This window comes from Rhinoderma darwinii, chromosome 4 (assembly GCF_050947455.1).
Source record: "Rhinoderma darwinii isolate aRhiDar2 chromosome 4, aRhiDar2.hap1, whole genome shotgun sequence".
NCBI classification, from domain to species: Eukaryota; Metazoa; Chordata; class Amphibia; order Anura; family Rhinodermatidae; genus Rhinoderma; species Rhinoderma darwinii.
The window spans coordinates 318185456-318207854 of record NC_134690.1 but is presented as its reverse complement, the minus strand read 5'-3'; the positions used below and the strand labels follow the sequence as shown (position 1 = coordinate 318207854).

The 22399-nt window shown below is 39.3% G+C and overlaps 1 protein-coding gene across 8 annotated transcripts in view; it reads right to left on the bottom strand.

Moving 5' to 3' along the window:
* SLC8A1 (solute carrier family 8 member A1) overlaps positions 1-22399 on the bottom strand; it is a 485568-nt gene that overhangs the window by 79554 nt on the left and 383615 nt on the right. For 5 of the 8 annotated variants that reach the window (XM_075862749.1, XM_075862755.1, XM_075862748.1 and 2 more), the window contains exons 3-4: positions 4933-5039; positions 1361-1381 (exon numbers count right to left, since the gene is read on the bottom strand). In XM_075862749.1, coding sequence (XP_075718864.1) covers positions 1361-1381; positions 4933-5039 — 128 coding nt within the window. Of the gene's footprint in view, positions 1-1360; positions 1382-4452; positions 4557-4932; positions 5040-22399 lie in introns of all 8 variants that reach the window. The other 3 variants (XM_075862752.1, XM_075862754.1, XM_075862753.1) reach the window with 3 other exon arrangements.

Genomic DNA, 22399 nt, shown 5'->3' with positions numbered 1-22399 from the left:
TTTTTCATTTATCGCCTATTAAATAAAATGTAAAATTAGACTTTTTAACTGTGACAGATCAATGATAATGATAAAATATTTTTGGGCAGATGAATTGTATGTTCATTCAACAAGACACATAGGTCCTGGTTTTCAAAACTCTCCTTATCTAATTTATCTAAAAAATGTTTTAAATTGTTGTTGCCCTGATTTAGGTAATGAATTTGTCATTGACAGGACAACTATAATCTTTGGGCATTTGAGAAATGACCTAATTAGGTTAAACAGTGATTGCTAATTACCCCTGAACTCCAAATTGCCCTCCCCATCTGGAGTTGAGTACTGCGGATTCATCAATACGATGCCAGCTCTTTGTCCCGGCCTTGCTTATCCAAAAAGAGCTGGTGATATGCCTGACACTGCACCCCCTCTTCATCCATGGTTCCTGCAGTTGGTGCCGTTTCAATTTTCAAATTACATCTACTTATTATGTGCATCTACACCATGACCATAGCACAAAGTAGATCTATGAATGTTCACTTCGCTCTAAAAAACCTTTTTTTACTTTAAAATGGGAAAAACAACTAATCTTCAAAATCTTGCAGTGTTTTATTGTAAAGCATCCTTCTTTATATAGCTTGAACTATTCAAGTCATTATTGTCTAGGTCAGATCATTAGTTATAGCATATATTGAATGTGACAGGGGCAATAGACTGGTTGGTCCAATTAATGGTAATTGAAAACCATAATGTTAATTAAAAACAAATACTGATCCATTTGACCGTAGCTAGCGCATGTTGTCATGTTCCATGATAGTTGCCCCTTCATAAACGAATATAGGGAGTTACTAAGCTGCACATTTGTGTTGTGTAAAGAAGACAATTAATGATCTCGGATAAAGAGATAATACTAATTATCAGTTCCTGGACTGTTAATGGTCTAAGAGGACATTGTTGGCTCGGTAATGTTCTGTGGATTTAGAAGAACGCTGTTGGATGACAATTTATGGCCTCTAGAGCCGGGCCTCTAGATTTAAATGGATTTGTGGAACACAACTGTCCCATTACAGACTCTGCCAAGATCTTTAATCACAGCACGACAGTAAATCTATGTTTAATGAATAAACAGGTCATTTTTCATTAGACATTCCATGTATACTTTGGTTATCTGTAAGATTGCATGAACTCAACGGACACTCAACCTATACATCTTATCTTACTGTACCATCTCCTCGACCACTGCAGACATATCACAAAGTAAAATATCAATCACATCAAATAATTAGACACAAAAAGAAAGCAAAAAAACGTAGGGAAAAGCATCACTTTAAGAAAGACAAGGAAATTGCAAAGGTGGGAACAAAGGAAATGAAATGCTTACCAAGCTCATTCAACAACAGGGCTGTAAAGAAAACACATAGAAGACAGACAAAGGATAAGAAACACAAATGAATAGTGATAATGAAGAACATGTCCACAGAGAGAAGAACAGTATGACTAAGGACATTCAGAGGCAGTTTTGTGGGCAGGACCATTTATGAAGAGGATAGGATTTGTTCCCATGCTGGTTTATAATGCTGCCTCATGGTGGGCACTTTTTTTGGTGAATTTATATTCTATATTTTCATAAACTTCCACCCGGGTGGCCGCCTCCATGTGGAGATTAATAAAATGATTGATTGTGGTACTTAACCTAACTGTTCAAACAGCTGCTTTACTTATTCCATGCTTCTAATATGCTCTCATGTCTGGGGTGACCTGTTCTTTAAAGTTATTATTTTCTGTAACACTTCTAGTACTTCATAAAGTATGCCTCAGGCATCATGTACCCAACAAAGGCATGTGCAGGAGGCCGTACGGAAGAAACAGTCAATGTGTCACTATACCTTAAAACCATAGGTACTCTGTGTGCCACCATATTGTGTCTGTACGGCGCATTATTGCCAATGCTTCTAGGGAAGAACACCTGCATAATATGGCATCTGATGGAGCATGCCACCATGTTTATACTAAATTTTGTATATCTTCGTAGGAGATTAGAGACGTGGATAAGGTTCCATAGAAGCCTTACGGCTTCAAACAACTCGGAGGTTGTGTGAATAAGACATCAAACTCATATCAACAAATAATGATATACTATAAATCATGTGCTTTTGCATATTTTAAATCATAGTTTATGTCTTCGTCCTATTTAATAAAAAAGGTTTCCTTCTTAAATAAACTGTATGCTCAATATTATAAATGTCTGGTTATAATACCATTTTTTAGGTGCAATTCTTGAATTTAATACATTCAATATACTTTTTCTGATAATTCTGCCAAAGATCCTAGTACGGTATTGCACAATGATGAGCAGCAATAAATCAGTCCATTTCAAATAAATAATTCCCTTATTAAGAAATATTAATTGAAAACCTGCCAAACAATGCACTTCTTAGTAGAATATATACAATAACACCACAAGGGCCTGTTCCATAAGGCAACGTAGTGTTGTTAAATTATCTTAGGGTTATAATGCAAATGAGCAACCTGGTGTGTTTTTATCACATAGCCAAGTTTCCTTTGGCATTATAATTATGCAATGATTGCTATAATTATTATGCATGTTCACTAATTAAGAAGCGTTTGTATCCTACCCAAATATCCAGAAAGTCATGTGTTTCACAGAGATATGCAAATAGACTCATTTTATCATTTTTGGGGAGTAAAAGCTGAAGTGGAAGTCCTCTTCAATTATTATATTTTATTTCACTGCTTTTGACATGTCTACATTAGACTTAATTAAATAAACTAATGACTTGGCCAAAAGAACCTAATCCTCTGGATACATAATTACATACCTGATGAAAACGAAGCCAGTCAGTTTTAGGAAAAGAGTCACAGAGCGTGAGACTAAAATGATGAACATTTACTTTGAATTTTATGTTGTAATGTTCATTTCTTTTTTGAAACTTTCATTTCATACAACTTGACATAATTGTGTCAACATGTCAAACCTGCATGCAAATACTGGATTTTAAGCAATGGAATTAGTACATTTTACTTTAAATAGCATCTGTAATGTATGTTATTAATAATATATTAATAAAGCACATGCATGCCTTTATTAGTAAAAATCGACATATTGTTAAGTCTTTATAAACCTTGGTGTTCGTATGACCCTGTTAAGCTGGCTTACATGGTCTATATATCTACTGGACAAAGAATCGGAAGAATTGGACTGCTGCGGGTCTAACCGTGAAACACCTACCAATGTACGGCCACCTTTAAGAGTTATTTTGTCTGCCTTCAGTTTTGGAATACTTCATAGAGACACGTCAGTTCTCATCTGTGGGGGCCCTTGTTCTGTGTTCCCCACAGGCAGGTAAAATAAAGGGGCTGTCATACTGTACAGAGCTCCGTACTCCTTTAACTCTTGTTGTTTTAATTTGAGGGTATACGAAGATGGGACTCAGACTGTAATGCAAGTCTAACACATGGAATTAAAGTGAATAGGAGCTGAAGAGGCATGGTGCTCTAACAGCACATTGAATCGCACCAGATCTTCTGACATGTCTCTTTGATATGAGAGAAGTTTTCTATAACTGCAGACACCTTTACTGTTATTATCATCTGGAACTGGAAGAAGTTGTCGGAATAAGGTGACCCATTAGGTCATATGAACATGATAGAGGGGGAGGCTTTGATTGGAGCCCTTTTTTTTCGGGCAGAGTAGAGAGCTACTTCAAAGAGCAATTCTTGATCTGTGTCCATATGTTTCCAGGCATGTCCATTCTGTAACCAAACGGTCCATGGACAAATAAGTATAGGTGATTATATGGAAATTGCAAACTTGGGCAGAGATGGTATGCCATATGGTCATATAGTCAACCTGCAACATTTTAATTGAGAGGAAAAGGGTCAGAACAAAATCCTCTTTATTGCGGATGTTTACAATTGGGATATCACTAGTTGAAGTCAAGCAATAACGACTTTCAATTCATGCCAACTACATGAATTGGAATACATATTAGCAAAGGATTGCCTGTTAGCTGTTTTTCTGTTTTTAGTTTATGTAGAGGAGGAATTTATCACAAAGAGGCTATATATGGCAGAAGGTTTACTACTGTGACTTGATTACTTAATATGGGCTCTTTCCAGAATAAGATGGCATCTGTGCAATTATATACTTATACAAGGCACTTGTAAAAGTGGGAGCAAACAGAAGGGAGGATGAGATGACTAAGTAAAATATCCCTTTACAGATAAGAGCTAACATACGAATCAGTTTTTTTGTTATGAAAGTCAAGTTTGCTTAGAGAGATATATAAGAGTATCAACAAAGAGCTGGCTAGGCTGTACAGAAAGCATTGCACAGAGTTCAGATGCCAAGCAAGAGGAGAGAGAGCAAGTTGTGAGAGTAGGGAATTACAAACAAGAGAGAAAGTTGATTTTTTTTTAGCTGCTCGGTTTGTTTTATTATTACTCTCACACCTTTCATTCCTCCTCGTATCCAGATTGGTTCTTCAATCACAAGGTAGAAATAGGACTCTTTGTCATACTCCTCTCTGTCAAGTATTTTAAGGGTTATGTACTTCCTGTGGGGACACAAGACAAAGGGAAATGGATGTTTGCAGTCTCACACACATGCTGTAACATCTAAGGCTGATGGTTATTAAGAGGTTATGAGTAGAGGAACATGCACATATCCATGTAAGTATTTCAAGGGGCAAACAACTATGATCTGAGCAAATATTTTCTTAAACTATGTTACCTATCTGATATAAGATGCATGAAAAATCGACTGACTGCTTAAAGTAACTTGCCAAGTCATTAAATTCCTTTAAATCTAAATGCCCCTTGTAGATACGTAAATGGACATGGGCATGTAAGACAATGGATTGATTAGCCATCCAGGTGTTGTGAGTCAGACATATTACTGGTTAGGACTCAGCCTCAGAGCAGATCCCCCACCTTTCTTTTCACTCATCTCCATCAGACGAGGCTCCCCAATCTCAAGGAAGAAGGTCTTGTTTTTCTCATATTCCTCATCATCAATTATTTTCACTGATATGATTTTGCTGCAAGAAGAGGAAAAGGAAAGATTGAAGAGAAAAAGCATAGAACGAAAGAGAAGCAGAAAGTACTAGGCAATAGTATACAGAAGGCAGAGCTAGACAAAGGCAGGAATATAGAATAGGGAGGGTCAAGAAACAAGACAGATAACTAGGAATTAGGTTCCTTTTTTTCTAAGTAAACTAAACCAGTGAAATTTGAGAACATTAATATTCTTTGAAGAGTCCTGGAAAATCCTGAAATAAATTGCTGTTGTATATAATACAAAAATATACATTTCTTTTACTTAATGGGGGCAAGGCATGCTTCATCAATCTAACTCATGGATTGGGACACAAAAAATATATGTGTGGGCTAATGTCTAGAGTTAGGCTAATGTCTTTATTGCTGGAACCTAACGTCTATATTTCACTTCTATTGAGATCAGTTGATGCATGGCTACCTTCTAAGGCTACATAAAAATATATTTGACCTTTATTGTATATATCCTTTGGTACACCACACTGTGTAGAGCGGGTCACTTTAATTATTGTGTAATAGATCTATAACATATCATGACAGTCCTTATTTGAATTAGCATACAGAAAGTGTAATTAACATGTGTTCAATAACTCATTAATGACACAGTTAAGGGTTAAAAGGCCAATTATTTGTGTCCCTCATCAAAAAGGTTAAGTACCCCTATATTAGACATATAATTATGTGAAGTAAACAGCCATAGGAAACCATATACAATACACATTGTCAATTATAGTTTGAGAGAGGTCTTATATTGTACACCGTAGGTAGTGATGAAACTTTGTTGAGAACAGCTCTATTAAGTCATAATAAAAAATGACAGTATAATCTTCCTACAAGAGTCTAAAACTGTATAGAGTTTTCTCCCAAAGAGCAATTACATTTGTGCCTGTACCAAGTTTGCAAAGGCGAAGCACAAAGGTGAAGGCAAAAATGCGTTCCGATATATTGTACATGAAGAAATAAGGTTTAATCATAACCCACAGAAGATGGCTTTGTAAAATGTTTCAAATTATATACAACCATGACACTTGAGTGACACAAAATTGCATGAGCAGGTGGAAAGAACCTTGACAACATTTTCCTTTAAGAAAATATAATAGAATGAATGCACCTTCAGTGTAGTGTAGGGATGTCAAGGGCATCCTAGAATCTATATTACATGTATTCCATGGTGGATTTTAAAGCAGCATTGTGCAAAGATTTGTCATTAAGGAACCACTTCATTATACAATGTACATCATGGAACCACTGAAGGGTCTTAGTTTTTGTCTGGCCCACTGTAACGGAATAATGTCACCGAATAATCGATGAGAACATGTTCGATGCCTCAAATAATGCTCCCTAAATAAACTAAGTTACTTATAAAAATATATACCGTACTATTAAGTAGGTTCAAGCTCTATGTTTAGAAACAATTCCAATAATCTTATTGATTGGTAGTGTTTCAAAACATAAAGCTTGAACTTATTTATTCGATTTTGGTGTCAATGTCATCGGCCAGGAACTTGGATAGAGGTTGTGGTTTTGGGAGGCCCATTGCAAATATTAAAATGGTTCCCCTTCTGTTGATGGTAAACACCAGCACACCCCTAACCACCTGGGACAGGAGGGTTTGTTGCTTGTTTGCTTCTTTCTAGGATCGTTGGGTTAAGTCTCCACACCACTGCTGGCTAAGGTTGTAGGGCTTGCGGAGAGGAAAACCCAACCAGGCATTAAAAAAGGGACCTCGCCTCTAGGCGCCTTATAGCAGCAACATAGGCTATCTTTAGGGCGAAGAATCTTGATTGTTTCTACACTATTCTTAGAAATTATTAATGCAAACTATTATAAAGGTAAACGCTCTGAAGAACATAAACAGAGAGCTGTAACTTATCAAAAATATAAAAATTGTACAATATTTTGAAGCACATTGGACTAATGGAGTCTATAGTCCCATCCATGCTGTTCCTTTTGGCTTTTTCTACTTGGCAGTAAAACAATAAGTGAAGCTACAGCTGGGAGAATTGAAAGAAACAAATTGAACTGGCAGCATTTCTCCGGATAATATACAAAACTGGCAATTTAAGGCATTAAAGTGGCTAATTATTTTGTTATTGCCTATTATGTTTCTAACATCACGTACGTCAGGCAACTGTCCTTAATAGAGTTGTGGCCAATAAACAACCCATTATTTTGTCATTGAAAGATGGACGGCACTAGGGGCAAAATGACTTTTTGCTTTGATTTTGATACTGTACTACAGACAGTAGCTATCAGCCCTTAGTGATTAACCAGATAATGATCCAATAAACTCACAAGTCTGAATGTGTAATCACAGTGTTATTATACTTCTACTGTGTTTGCCATTATCATCACACTCCAATCAAAAGACACTTGCTAACACATCCACAAGTACATTCACCGAGGAAATTGCAGAAAACAAGAATACTAAAAGAGGGAAGTCTATAGAGAGTTTAATGCCTTTGACAATCGCATACATTTACAGCATCTCTCATATGTGATGCAAAATAGGTCAACTACGGTTTCGGTTTAGAGATGGTCTGTTGTCTTAAAGACTTTTAACCTTAAAGTGAATGTCCATCCTACCTACCATCCTAAATAGGTCCAAAATTCTGTGCTGATTAATTTCCTAATATATCTTCATAGAGGTTAAATCTCAATTTTTCTGATACAGAACCCCAAATCCTCTGCATAAAAATAAAGCTAAATGATAAAATACTGGCTGCCTGTAGCCACCACTAGAGGGAGTTTAGAAACTAACCGCATACTATTTATACATTGTACTTAATCATAAAACAGTATGTAGTAAGCTCCTAAGCCTACTCCCTGTGGTGGCTGCAAAAATGTTATCATTTAACTATATGTTTATGCAGAGGACGGGGAGATCTGTATCAGATAAATGGATCTTTGTCTGCTAATAAAATGTTAGTCTTAAAAACGACATAGTATTAAAAGGTGGGCAGCCCTACTACAAACTCCAAACTAGTACTCTACTGGAGTTGTTCACCATGATGAGGAGTCAAGATAGGATTTCTTGCCCTCAGATCCCGTTCTGAATGGTTAATGAATTCTGAATAATAAGACTATTGAAACTTCTTGAGCAAATTCTGCTGTCAAGGTTAGATTTTAATTTACTGTTATAAGAAAAATACAAATTTTTCCTCAAATGACAGATACTACATGTAATAGAAGACAAGGACCCTAACACTACTAAATCCATATACTGTTTATTACATTCTGAGCGACCACTTAAAGTTCAGCAAACAAAGCACAGATCATTATTATGAATATGTATAGTGACAGCCATTATTTACCTCTGCGACTAATTTAATGAATACAAATAGATGAATAGGTAAGAAGCAAATAACATTTGTGAAAGGAACTGGCAAAGTAGCTTTCAGTAAAGTTAGAAGCAATGATAACTAAAATTAGTGTGTATGAAAGAGCACATGTTCGCATTTGACAGGGTTAGGAAAACAGTACATCATCTCAACACCATTAGAAGAAATGTCAATGACAACTCCAGCAATATGCATTATTTTGTGTACCAGTTTCATTCTTTGGGCATAAGAAGGGCTATTCTTGGCTACTATAATAAGTCAAAATATCTTAATCAATCCTAAGCAGGAGCAGCAGGCAGTCCGTCACATGCTGTACGGCAAAGCAAACTTAGATAAACAAATTAGAGTTGCTATTTTTAAAACATAAAATATTTTCCATTTATAAAGAAAATAAATAGTCGTTCCTCAAGGCTATTGTGAAAAAAATGGGAAGTTCAATTAATTAACAAGTTCTATGTGATGTTAGTTTATTTTTGTGCCAATAATTACGTGTAGCTTTGAAGGATATAATCTGCTGATAAGTTAGAGTCATTTTTATTAAACTAAAGGTAATAACTTGGCCTATCATCAAAACATGAAGTGCAAAGCCTGCCATGTATATCTGTGTATCCACTGTACTTTACAGTGCCTGACTGATTCAATACAACTGGACATCAACGATACTAGTCAATATTGATTATATGTATGACATGAAATTGCTTAAGGGCACAGATGAAAATGTCAACTTGATTCACAGCTTTAGGCTACATTCACACGACAGTGATAAACGGCCGTGTGACGGTCGTTCTTTTAACGGCCGTCACACGGCTATTTTCAGAACAATGATGTTCTATGGGTGTATTCACACTGCCATTTTTTTAACGACCCGTGAATAATGGCCATCAAAAAATAGGACATGTCCTATTTTTGGCCGCTTTAACGGCCTGACGGCACCCATAGAAGTCAATTGATCAGTTTTTAACGGCTGTCGATACATGTAACAACCGTTAAAAACGGATCTGTGACATTGGGATTTGCAAGGGAACTACATAGTGAGTATGTAGGGCATTCATGTCGGGCTGTGTGGCATCATATACAGGAGGGATGTGGCATCAACAGGGGGGCTGTGTGGCATCCACAGGGGGGCTCTGTGGCATCTACAGGGGGGCTGTGGCATCTACAGTGAGGCTGTGTGGCATCTACAGTGAGACTGTGTGGCATCTACAGGGGGGCTGTGTGGCATCTACAGTGGGTCTGTGTGGCATCTACAGTGGGTCTGTGTGGCATCATATACAGGGGGTCTGTGTGGCATCATATACAAGGAGACTGTGTGGCATATACAGGGATGTGTGTGTCATCATATACATAGAGGCTGTGTGGCATCATATACAGGGAGGCTGTGTGGCATCATATACAGAGAGGCTGTGTGGCATCAAATACAGGGAGGTAGTGTGGCATCATATACAGGGAGGCTGTGTGGCATCATTTTCAGGGAGGCTGTGTGGCATCATATACATGGAGGCTGTGTGGTATCATATACAGGGAGTCTGTGTGTCATAATATACAGGGAAGCTGTGTGGCATCATATACAGGGAGGTTGTGTGGTATCATATACAGGGAGTCTGTGTGTCATCATATACAGGGAGTCTGTGTGTCATCATATACAGGGAGGCTGTGTGGCATCATATACAGGGAGGCTGTGAATAGTGTCTAGGTGAACATGTGACCTTCCTTTGTGTGTTTTCAGGGGGTTGGGACAAAAAAAGCCTGACCAATGAAATTCATTATTTTTTTTAACTGCCATGAAAAACCGATGCAAAACGGATGTCAAACGGCCATTAAAAACGGACAGACGGACTGGAAATGGGTGAAAATGTAGAGACACACTGATGCAAAACGGCCATGAAAAACTGACAGTTGCTCAGTTTTTAATGGACATTTTTTTCCCACTGTCGTGTGAATGTAGCCTTATACTTTGAGGACCATATTCAATGTAATCTGTTTCAGGATGTGGTCATCAGCAGTATTCATAACTGCAAGCATATCATAAATGGAGGATATCTAAAGGCTGAGTGTTTAGAGTGTTCTACTTCAGTTCATGGGCAGGATGAAGGGTAGGCAGAGAAGGTGGCTGCCTAAGAGACTATCAGGAAGGCAAAATTTACATTACTTTATGGAAGCAGTTGATAATGTTGCAGGTCCTGGGGTCTGATCAGTATTTTCCTTTAGTATAATTAAATAATTGTACATTTGACAGCTATCATGCTATGCTTCAGGGACCAAGGGGGAAGGGGCACACCCTGAAAGCCCTGTCTGGAGCACCAGGAGCTTCCACAGCGCCAGAGTCCCCAGGCAGAGTGCTATCTGATGCTCTGCTCAGGGACTCCGGCGCTGTGGAAGCTCCTGACATTACTGTTGCTATATATGGATAGTGACTTCATGAGCTTCCCCAGGGCCACGGGCAGAGCAATTCCTGAAGCTCTGTACAAGAAATCCAGCCCTTGGGAAGCTCCTGATGTCACTGTTCATATATGGACAGTGACTTCAGGCGATTTCCCAGGGTCGGAGTACTCGGCAGAGTGGCTGTGCGAAGCTTCAGCGATATAACTTTCCATATATATATAGTACATATACTTTATGAACTTCCACAGAGCCAGAGTCTCGGGCAGAGAAAGCATAAAAAATTGCTCTTTCCTAGGACTTCAGCCCTGGGGAAGCTTCTGACATCACTTTCCTTACGTAGACAGTCAAAAAAGTATACAGCGCATTATATGTTTTTTCACAGGCATGGGGAGCTTTCCTGAAGTACAAGGGAAATATACTGTAGTTCAGAAACGCGTTGTGAAGAGGGCCTTAGGGAGAAAGTAAGGGATGACACATCTGTATATTATATTGAGTTTTGGATACCTGTATATAAGATAAATCACAGGTAAAGAGAGTTAATGATTAGAAAATTTTTAGTTTTATAGTTTGGAGTAAAGGATTAGGGGTAACCGAATGACAATGTACAGATTCTACAGTATCAATGGTCAAGAGATCTGTCCAATGATCTTTTCATGCCAAGGCCTGTAACCAAAATAAGGAGGTATCTAGGACGCCTAGAGGAAAGAACTGCAAGTCTTAGAAGACTACAGGACTCAACCACACTTGTTGTAAAGGTCAACTTGTTACATTAATCTTGCAGCACATATCCATTGTGTCAAGACGCGTGACACATATCATAGAAATTAAATATTACACAAGACTGGTCTAAGTCAGTTTATTAACTGTATTGACATCAGCGACACTTACGAAAAATGATGTCCTGTGAAGTGCACATTCTAACTCCAAATAAATATACAAGGGGAATATTAACAAATTGCCTATAACATATGTTTGTGCTTTGTATTGATTAAGCCACATGACTCGTTTGTAGATATCGACAAGGTACAAGTACTTTCAATAATTACATGTCACTACTGATAACACATACAGCAGTTTGTCATGTAGATATCAATTTGAGCCATATGATGGAAGGTGGGAGCGTTACCCGCATTGAATTATGCCTCCAGAAGCACTTGGTTACGTTGAAATCACTCATCTAAATCCTACTCACAATGAGTGATCAGTGTACAGCTCATTTAATTTTTATTTTACATTTCCGTTATTTTATGTTAGTAATCTCATTCGTAAGGCCTTGTGCCTTGTACAGAACATACTGTGTATGATAATCTGGTCATTGATTGGAAACCACATACCGTAGGCAATGGAGATTCAAGGCTCAGGCTATATAATTACTAGTGATGTATGATACACGGTGGTATCTGAAGAATACACTGCAGATGTAAATCAGTCACACAGGCCATGCAACCTTCTTCCAACAATAGGTTAAATTGTCATTTCAGTTTCGAGGAGGGGGAAATCATAAATATGTAGTTGAAAAGAATTTACCGGAAAACACTGATATTGATTGCATATCCTTAGGATAAGCCATCAATATTTGATCAGTGGAGGTCAGACTCACGGTACCCCCATACTGTATTTTAGGACACTTTCACATGGCAGTATTTTGGATCAGTATTTGTAAGCCAAAACCAGCAGTGGATAAAAACATGGAGAGGTGCAAATCTTGTCATTATACTTTTTCTCTTTGTAGTTTCCACTTCTGGTTTTGGCTTACAAATACTGATGCAAAATATTGCCATGTGAAAGGAGACAAACCAAATCACTGGAACATTTATATATTATCTACATATGTATAAATGTAGTTTTTCTTTTGCTTTGACTGTTTTTGACTAATTTTACGCAGTGTTAACTATTGCCTGGCAAAGGAATAGACCGTGCGCATAGGTCCATCTAACCACATACGCATTCAAACTATTCTTATAGTCATAGGTGTTAAAAATATCTTTCTATTACCAGGCCTTACAATCTTGTTTATTCCCAAATGTAAAAACCCAACAGTATACTTTAGCTGACTAACCTTTTACTTCTCATGTCCTGCAACTATCTGCTGCTTGCAATACATCTCCTTTACCCATTCTACTTGACTGCAACCAGGGTGACCCACTGCCAAAAACAATACAAATGTCACACTGGTCTTTCTGATGACAGTTCATGGAACGTAGAGAGAAGCAGAGCCATCGATTATTTATATAGAGATCTGTATCCTCTGTCATACTTCACCCACCATGCTAAAGTAATTATTGAGACTTCTTTGTAGTGAGATCAATGAGATGTAAAATGCCTCATCAGCCTCACTCAGGAAAATAGCTGATTGGAGCTGATGGAAGTCGGAGGGGATGGTACACATAATTGTGTGGGTCCCAGCTTACGACCCCCTACCAATAACATCTAAATGATATGCCAGTACATGTTTAACCTCTTAAGGACACGGCCAATTTTGGCCTTGAGGACAGTACATTTCCCTCTTTGCATCCCGACGCTCATAACTCTTTTATTTTTTGTACGACGCAGTTGTATGAGACATTGTTCTTTGCGGGACGAGTTACACTTTACGTACGTACCATTTTTTGGTACAAATACATTATCGTTTAATTTCTATACATTTTTATTTTGTCGAAAATGCCGAAAAAAAGCAGTTCCGCAGCAGTTTTAATTTTTTTTTTTTTACACCATACACCGATCATCATAAATAATGTTCTACATTTGTTGTACAGGTTGTTACGGTCGTGGCGATACCAAATATGTCTATATTATTTCATGTTTTGGGACTTATATTTTATAAAGTTTATTTATTATAAAAAAAATGTGTTTGTGTATTTTTTTTACTTTTTATTTATCATTACATTTTTTTACATTCATTTAGGGATTTATCATTTTGATTTTGTAACTGTAATGTACTGGCATAGATCTATATGCCAGTACATTAGCCTGTGTACTGATTGTACACAGGCAGTTGTTAGGGCATACTTCAGTATGCCCTAACAACAGGAAATATGTTCAGACAGACCTGGGGTCCTTCAATGGACCCTGGGCTGTCTGGCCATACAAGTTGTGGGCTTTGATCGCGTCACAGTTATCTTCTGTGACGTGATCAAAGTGCAGTCCCCTCTCCTTGAACGCCGCGATCAGCTTTCATCGCAGCATTCAAAGGGTTAACGGCGGAGAGAAGATGTTTCTCTCCTCTCCGCTGTCAGAGTGGGGCCGTGGCTGTGTATTACAGCCGTTGCCCCGCTCTCGATGGCGCGCACAGACGGCTGTCACACAGGACGAGAATGCTCGTCCTAATGTGCCAAGTACTCGCTGCTCAGGACGAGCAGTCTCGTCCTGTGTCGGCAACCAGTTAAAGGCATACATACACATTAAGAAGAATCACAATACTTTTCTCCTTACACAATATGGTGCTCATTACATGTACTCTCTAAAACATGCATTTTAAACATGCGGCCCGGAGGCCACATGTGGTCTGCAATCAGTGGCGTAACTACCGCTGTAGAAGCCATAGCGGCTCCTACGGACCCGTGGCATGAGGGGGCCCCCCATGCCCAGTGGTGACGCTAGCATCCTTAGGACGCAGATACTATTGAATACTACGGGAGAGCAGGGAGGTATCTTCCCGCTCTACCATTAAAGGGGTTGTACCGTAAAACACATCTATCCCCTATCAACAGGATAGGGGATACATGTACATACTTGCCAACTGTCCCAAATTTGCCGGGACTGTCCTGAATTTACAGAGACATTCCCAGCAATTTACTGTCCCAGGACTTGTCCCGGCAACTGCTACATTCAATTGTATGGCAGAGCAGGAAACTATCCGCTTCCTGCTGTGCCAGTCACTCCTCCTGGAGCGAAATCCCCGACAAAATCGTTGCTGACGCCCTGGCCGGAAATTCTGCTGCAGGAGGTGCCACTGACGTCACTGCCCTTATGGACAGTCAAGTCAGGGCTCTCTGTATGAGTGGAATTCCTGGGCAGGGGCGTCAGCAACACTTTGGCAGGGGATTCCGGCACTCCAGGATTAGCTCATGACTTCACTGTGGATAGGGGATACATGTGTTTAGTGGGACAACCCCTTTAACTAGGCCATATGGGGGGCTGTATGGTGCTATCTACAAGTGGGGGCTGTATGGCACCATCACCAAGGGGCAGGTAGGGGGCGCTATCTACAAGTGGGAGCTGTGTAGCAGAAACTACAGGGGGCACAATTTACAAGAGTGTGCTGTGCATGGCAACCAGGGAAGGGGGGGCCCAGTCAAAAGTTTGCTATGGGGCCAGTTTTTCCCCAGTTACGCTCCTGGTTGTAGGAGTCAGAACCCAGTGGGGGGGGGGGCACAGAATGGGGATTACTACAGTTGCGGTTCTTTAGAAGGGGTAAAGTTAGCGGTTGCTGGCAAGGCATGGTGTCGGTGTGGGACACTAACAAGCCACTCTGCCATGGATTGGTTATTTAGATATAGGGCTAGTGGAGCAATCTGAATCTTTGCTCTGGGTGAAGGAAAGCCTAGCTACAACCGTAATATCAATGCTGCATCTTAGGCATATTCTGCCATAGAGGTCCATTGAATTCACTGTCTCATCTACGTTACCACAGGATACTTAGGAAGGCGCATTGCATTGTGATATTAAGCTTTGGTTATGACAGAATGTGATGTTCCTGTAGTAAACTGTACCATTACTAATTTAAAGTGGTTTTCCCATTTGGAACATATATCTCCTATAATAAAATTACACACCCATGAATGTAGAAAGCTCGATTTTCTAGTAAGTTTGATATACTTGTAACATAAGTTTTTGAGGCGGGAAATTATTTCCAAAAATTATCAACAAGAAAAGTTGTACAGTCACTTGCAAGGTTATGCATGCATTAGATGCCACATACCTTAATCCAATGATATGTATTCATCATTTTGACCAAATGTACGTTCGGACAATGCAGCTAAAAACACTTATTTTAATGAACTCTCCCAGAACTTCAACTTTTAACTTTAATAGTGTTCCGAAAACTTTGGATAAAGTATTATATTGCAGATCTAAGGAGTCGTGAATTAAAACATGAGTCACTGGGTGCACATAGAGCTGTGAAGTGTTCACAGTATCAACCCATATTACGGTATGATGCCAACCTCCTTTTCCTTTGCAGCTGCAAACTGTTCAAGGCACGTTGTATATGAAGCATAGGATGTAAATATCATCAAAATGCCCTGGGTGCATCATCCAACAGGACACAGACTGCAGCTGGTGGAGACGATGCTTTATTATTCCATCTGGCAAAGTTACTCTTCCTGTTCTCAGCTAAACTTTGCCAGTCAGTCTGCTTCATTTCTCCACCAGGCTTAGACTGAAGCTTCATATGTTATACTGATAGGGCTGTATGTGCCAGTCGCAGCCTTTTCCAGTTGCAGAAGTTACATGTGGTTGAACAATAATATATTTTCTTGGAAACTGCCAGGAAACTATGAACCAGCCAAGTGAAAGTCTTTGACATTGAAGCAAACACAGATGTCTACTCATGTTATAAAGAAGACTTGTCTTGATATAGGATATTTGATATATACACCAATGGCATTGTATTGAGACAGAATGGTGCTTATTGGTGTTTTGGTCCATTCTTCCCTCTGCCATTTTGGTTTTCAATGAACAAGCATTATACTATGGGTCACATGTACAAAATGAGGGCGAATAAGAGCATTTTTGTTTCCCATGTCAAATATCAGATACTAAGTATAATTTTGTAGGTGAAGGTTACAAAACCACCATGAGAAATATCATGTCTCTATCTGCAATAATTTATCTTCATGATCCAATTTATCACAAAAGTTTCACCCTAGATGGGCAGGTTTATTAAAGAAATTGATGGATCTAGGTAGATCTACGACTGCCCATTGTATCAAAAATTTTAGCTGCATCCGATCACAAAAAATAGCAGATAAAGTATTGTACCTGGCACACTAGACTCTGGCACATAATATATTGTATATATTAATATATTGTACCTGGCACCGCCCCGTAATATATGATATATATTATTATATTATACCTCCCACACCATAATATATTGTCTATATTAATATATTGTATCTGGATACTGCCACATAATATTTGGTATATATTAATATATTGTACCTGGCATCTTTTATACTGCTGCATATTAAAAATAATTATTTTAAAATATTCTAACTGGCACCTCGGTTACTGCCACACAGTGTATGTAAAAGCAAAATCTTATGTTGAAGGTGGCAGTGGGATGTACAACAGAGTGTCTACAACAGAATGCCTAATATGTAAACTATTTCATGTCAATACTATTCTGATCATAAGAACTCAGGAATATTATTCTTCATTAGGCTAAATGCAGTCGGTTTGAGTTCATGGCCCCTATACTGTGCACATCAGTATTCACTTATCATTACATTTTATGTCACATGCAGATCCTCTATTTCCTAAATGCACATTTTTTTTTATACAACTTGAAATCATTATATTGACTTGTTAATATTAATTGAATTTTGTTTGACATGAAATTATGATATCGTCCTATTGATCCTGAAGACATATAAAGGTCACATCCATAGAAGCACTAGACCAGATAAGGCTGAATGGAGTGTGCTTCAACGGGATTATGGGACAGGAAGCCAAGCCAAGAAGTCTTCTCTTAAAAATCTCCTGTTTTGGAAACATCTAGAGATGTTCTACTTAGGGCATGGCCCCACGTGGCGGTTTTCCTCCACAGCTGTCCGCATCAATGCCGCACAGAATCTGCGTTGCAGATTCTGCGGCGGATCTGCCCAAAATGGGCAATAAATTGATGCGGACTAGCTGCTGCGTATTGAGGTGAAAGTACTTCCCTTCTCTCTATCAGTGCAGGATAGAGAGAAGGGACAGCACTTTCCCTAGTAAAAGTAAAAGAATTTCATACTTACCGGCCGTTGTCTTGGTGACGCGTCCCTCTTTCGGCATCCAGCCCGACCTCCCTGGATGACGCGGCAGTCCATGTGACCGCTGCAGCCTGTGATTGGCTGCAGCTGTCACTTAGACTGAAACGTCATCCTGGGAAACCGGACTGGAGGAAGAATCAGGGAGCTCTCGGTAAGTATGAACTTCTATTTTTTTACAGGTTGCTGTATATTGTGATCGGTAGTCACTGTCCAGGGTGCAGAAACAGTTACTGCCGATCGCTTAACTCTGTCAGCACCCTGGACAGTGACTATTTACTGACGTCTCCTAGCAACGCTCCCGTAATTACGGGAGCCCCATTGACTTCCTCAGTCTGGCTGTAGACCTAGAAATACATAGGTCCAGCCAGAATGAAGAAATGTCATGTCAAAAAAGCAAGACGCATCCGCAGCACACATAACATGTGCATGACATCTGCAGACTTCATTGCGGAATTTAGAATCTCCATTGAAGTCAATGGAGAACTTCCGCAATGAGTCCGCAACCAGTCCGCGACTGGTCCGCGACATTGATTGTATGCTGCGGACACCAAATTCCGCACCGCAGCCTATGCTCCGCAGCGGAATTTTCAGCCACGTCTAAACGAAGCCTACTAAAAAGAAGTGGAAGGCAATGGAGAAACGGCTCCGCTGCGGATTAACGCTGCGGAGTCTCCGCAGCGGAATTCAAGAGCAATTCCGCCACGTGGGGCTTTGCCCTTACATAAATTTGGCTGTTTTTGATTGATCACTTTTATAGTCTATCTTGAATGTTGAGGGTAAGAATCTTCAAGATCAATTTTTGTATCTAGTTGAAGAAACATAGTAATCCTAGATGTCTACAGACTGCTGACTAGAACCAGAAAAACTAGATTTGTAAATTAATATTTTACTTTTCGCATCATTAATAACTCTAGTTGATTTGCAACAAGGCATACAAATATTTGACACAAGCCAGATGTCATTCTCAATGTAGAATTTACATTGTTTTCATAACATAACTGACATCATTGTACAAGCGAGCCATGTTTTATGTGCATTGTCTGCGGTGACCTCATTGAGAACTTTCCATAACTCAAGCCAAAAAGATCACATCAATTGCAGAACAGTAAATCATTGTAAGAAAGATTCTCAGCATACATCTGAAGGATAGAGGTCTGCACAAATTACTCTTTTCACAAGAAGGTAATTAAAAGAGTCCACCATATAAAGGTGAGGAACCTGGGGAACCTAATACATGTATCCATGTATTGGCCGGTTTTGAATAAGTATAGAGAGAGGTCATAAACGGAGCATTCCAGATTTTGTCCTACAAAAGCTGAAATCCACAAAATGTTATTATTTTAGGCAATAGGGTTGCATACACTTACTACAGTTAATAAGACAATATAGTTAGAAGGTCTTAGGAAACAAAGGGCAAAAAGGCTTGAAGTAAGTGCCTAGTGCCACTGCACCCCATTCCTTTCGCTATTGAGAAATATTTTCGAGGACAGGTTGCCAGCAAAACATCAGATTTTCTCTAGTCATGGCCGGATGCTACTGGAACCGATCTCTGCCCTTCCAGACAATTGAAGAGGTCTGCTTTATTAATATGTCTATAACTGTGTTCTTTGTGACTTCCGATGTGTAAGACTGTGTCCCAAATATCCTTGGAGTCTCCTTCCTTTATGAGTTTTTCAAAGACACAATACTGTGGACGAGTCACCCATTACATGGCATTAATATTGATGTGTGAAGTCAGCATTAGCGCAGAGTGTTAAAGTAGCTGGACAGAGAGCAAGGCAGTTAACATGCAGGATTTCATTCACACTTATAGTACCTCAAATAGGTTTTTGCTCTCATTTTGCTCTCATTAGTTATTCATTAAGAAAGGCTTGAGGTTATAGATTTTAATAGGTTTTCTACTGATAAATGTGGGTGCCATAGCTACAGTAGTGTAGCTCAATAACCACTGGCGCTCATGACAGTGCCTTTCTTTTGTTTAACACACAATTTTAAGAATTTTGTTTTGTTCGTGTAGAGCTAACCAAGGCAAACTCCCGTCTCCCACTGTGACTGAACTCCTATAGCCGTAAGTATGCTTGAAGTGAAGCCACTTTAAATAATATATTAGCGAGCTGCATAAACAACAATTTCCTATTATAGTGTTATTATCGGAATATGCTATTTTCAGCCATGGATGGTTAGGATAATAACCTGCAGAGCTGTGTGCAATTTTAAATTTGCCAAAACTTTACCCCTTTAATCCATTCAGTCGAATATGCACAGACACACATTTGTAGAGGAAAGCCTGGGGAGCTTGAAATTCTCCAAAATTTGCTGATATGTTATTTAGAGTGCACAACTTCCAGGCTTCCGTACTTTTAGTAGCAGTTGTGCCTGTTATTAAAATTCGCTACAGCTTCAATGAAAGTGAGCCACAGCCCCTTCAAACAGCTGATCAGCGATGGTGCAAACAGTCAGACCCCCACAAGCTATATATTAATGGCCTCTACAGTGCCGATGTTTCCGTAGTCCCCCGCACGTTTTTATGTACATGGTAGCATTAGTGATGCGCCGTATCAACACACGACCGCTGCAGCTAATCAGTAGCCGCAGTGGAAAATCGAGTAAGTACGGCACGTGACTGAGGCAGCTATTTAAACAAGGAACGGCAGGGGACTATGGGGGGGGGGGTGCTGCAGATGCCAGCAATTTATCAGGTGAATAATGTTTTTTTGTTATTTTATCACACATTCTGTTGTTTGAAAGGACAATCCTTTTTAGTTCAAATATAGCATAGATTCATATATATCCCAGATTCCCTGCTTATGATGTTGAACAACTTTGTGATAACTTTAAATATTTCGCTCTGATCTTAGGTTACATCTTGTCTAAAGGGCCTTTTACACCGGCCGACAATAGACCAGTGCAGCGAGCGCCGATCAATGAGACATCGTTGATCGTCTCTCGTTTGCTCCTGTCACACGGAGCTATGGATCAAGACGAGCGATCGTTACTCCGATCGCTCGTCCCCATACATTATTATCATGTCGGCAGCACGTCTCCCTGCTTACACAGGGAGATGTGCTGCCAAAAATGATAAGATTTTACTTTTTTATAACTATACAATCAGAAGATTATCAAGCTGATCACCGTTTGCTCGTTCATCTGCTGATCGCTGCCCTGTTCACACAGGGCAATTATCGGCAATGAGCGTTATTTTAACGCTCGTCTGCTTGATAATCGCCCAGTGTAAAACCCCCATTAGAGTCCTATTAGAATTATGTGAGTTGCTGAAAGGAATCAGTCAACAAACTGCTGACAGACACACCCTAATAGCTTAGTTAAACTCTATAATAAAATTCACTTTGCATTTCACTCGGCATTCTGGTAGATCTCCTGATTCTCCACAAAGTCAGCAGAGCGTGCTGTGTACAGAAAATAAACCAGTACATAATTCAGATCTATGAGGAAGCCAGAAGAACTTTTATCTTGATTATAAAAGGTGTCTGCCATTGTTTCTCATTTTTCTTATGTATTTAGGCCAATCATGACATGAGCACTAGGGTTTCATTTGGAGATTTCAGACAATTATGTATTCATTTGTGTCATCCTGATATTTCTAATGAAGCACGAAGCATTGGCTGAGGTGCAAACCCAAGCTGCTGGCCTAAATAATGTGTGACGTTATCACGTCTGCCATTGAGCTTACATGGATGGCCCAGGAGAGCTGCATGCATAGAGCAGTGTGTAATTCTAACATATGGACACACAAACGGGAGGGCATCTCAAATGTCTATTCCTTCGCCCTGCAAATACTAAAGGTTTTCAATATCTTCTACATGAATTGGCTGGCTTTAGAAGGCATATATTTCTCGGGGGATCACAATTATGAACTGCTGTATGTAATCATACAAAAAATGCATAGCACAATGAATACTTATGTATTGGACTGAAACAATTGTCCTGCTGCTTCTTATTATAAAAGAGAAATGATTTACAGTCAGTCAGAGAAATCTAACGTATCCCAGCAGAACTGCAAGTGGTAAGCAACAGTTTGGAAATCAAACAGGAAAGAAGTCAATAAAAATTCAGAATATGAAATTTTTAAATAAAGTTCCACTACATGGAAATAACCACAGCCACGTGTGGCTACATGGAAACACAATCTGGAAGCTTAGTTGAACCGTCAGCTCTGGACGAGTCCTTTTCATATCTATCAGCTAGGAATGCTGGGAGAAGCACAATTTAAATGCTTATTTTCCTTGCAACCAGATCCACAATAAGGCTGGGTTCACACGACCTATTTTCAGGCGTAAACGAGGCGTATTATGCCTCGATTTATGCCTGAAAATACGGCTTCAATACGTCGGCAAACATCTGCCCATTCATTTGAATGGGTTTGCCGACATACTGTGCCGACGACCTGTAATTTACGCGTCGTCGTTTGACAGCGGTCAAAAGATGACGCGTAAAATTACAGCCTCGTCAAAAGAAGTGCAGGACACTTCTTGGGACGTTTTTGGAGCAGTTTTCTCATAGACTCTATTGAAAACAGCTCCAAAAACGGCCGAAAAAACGGTGCGAAAAACGTGAGTTGCTCAAAAAACGTCTGAAAATCAGGCGCTGTTTTCCCTTGAAAACAGCTCCGTATTTTCAGACGTT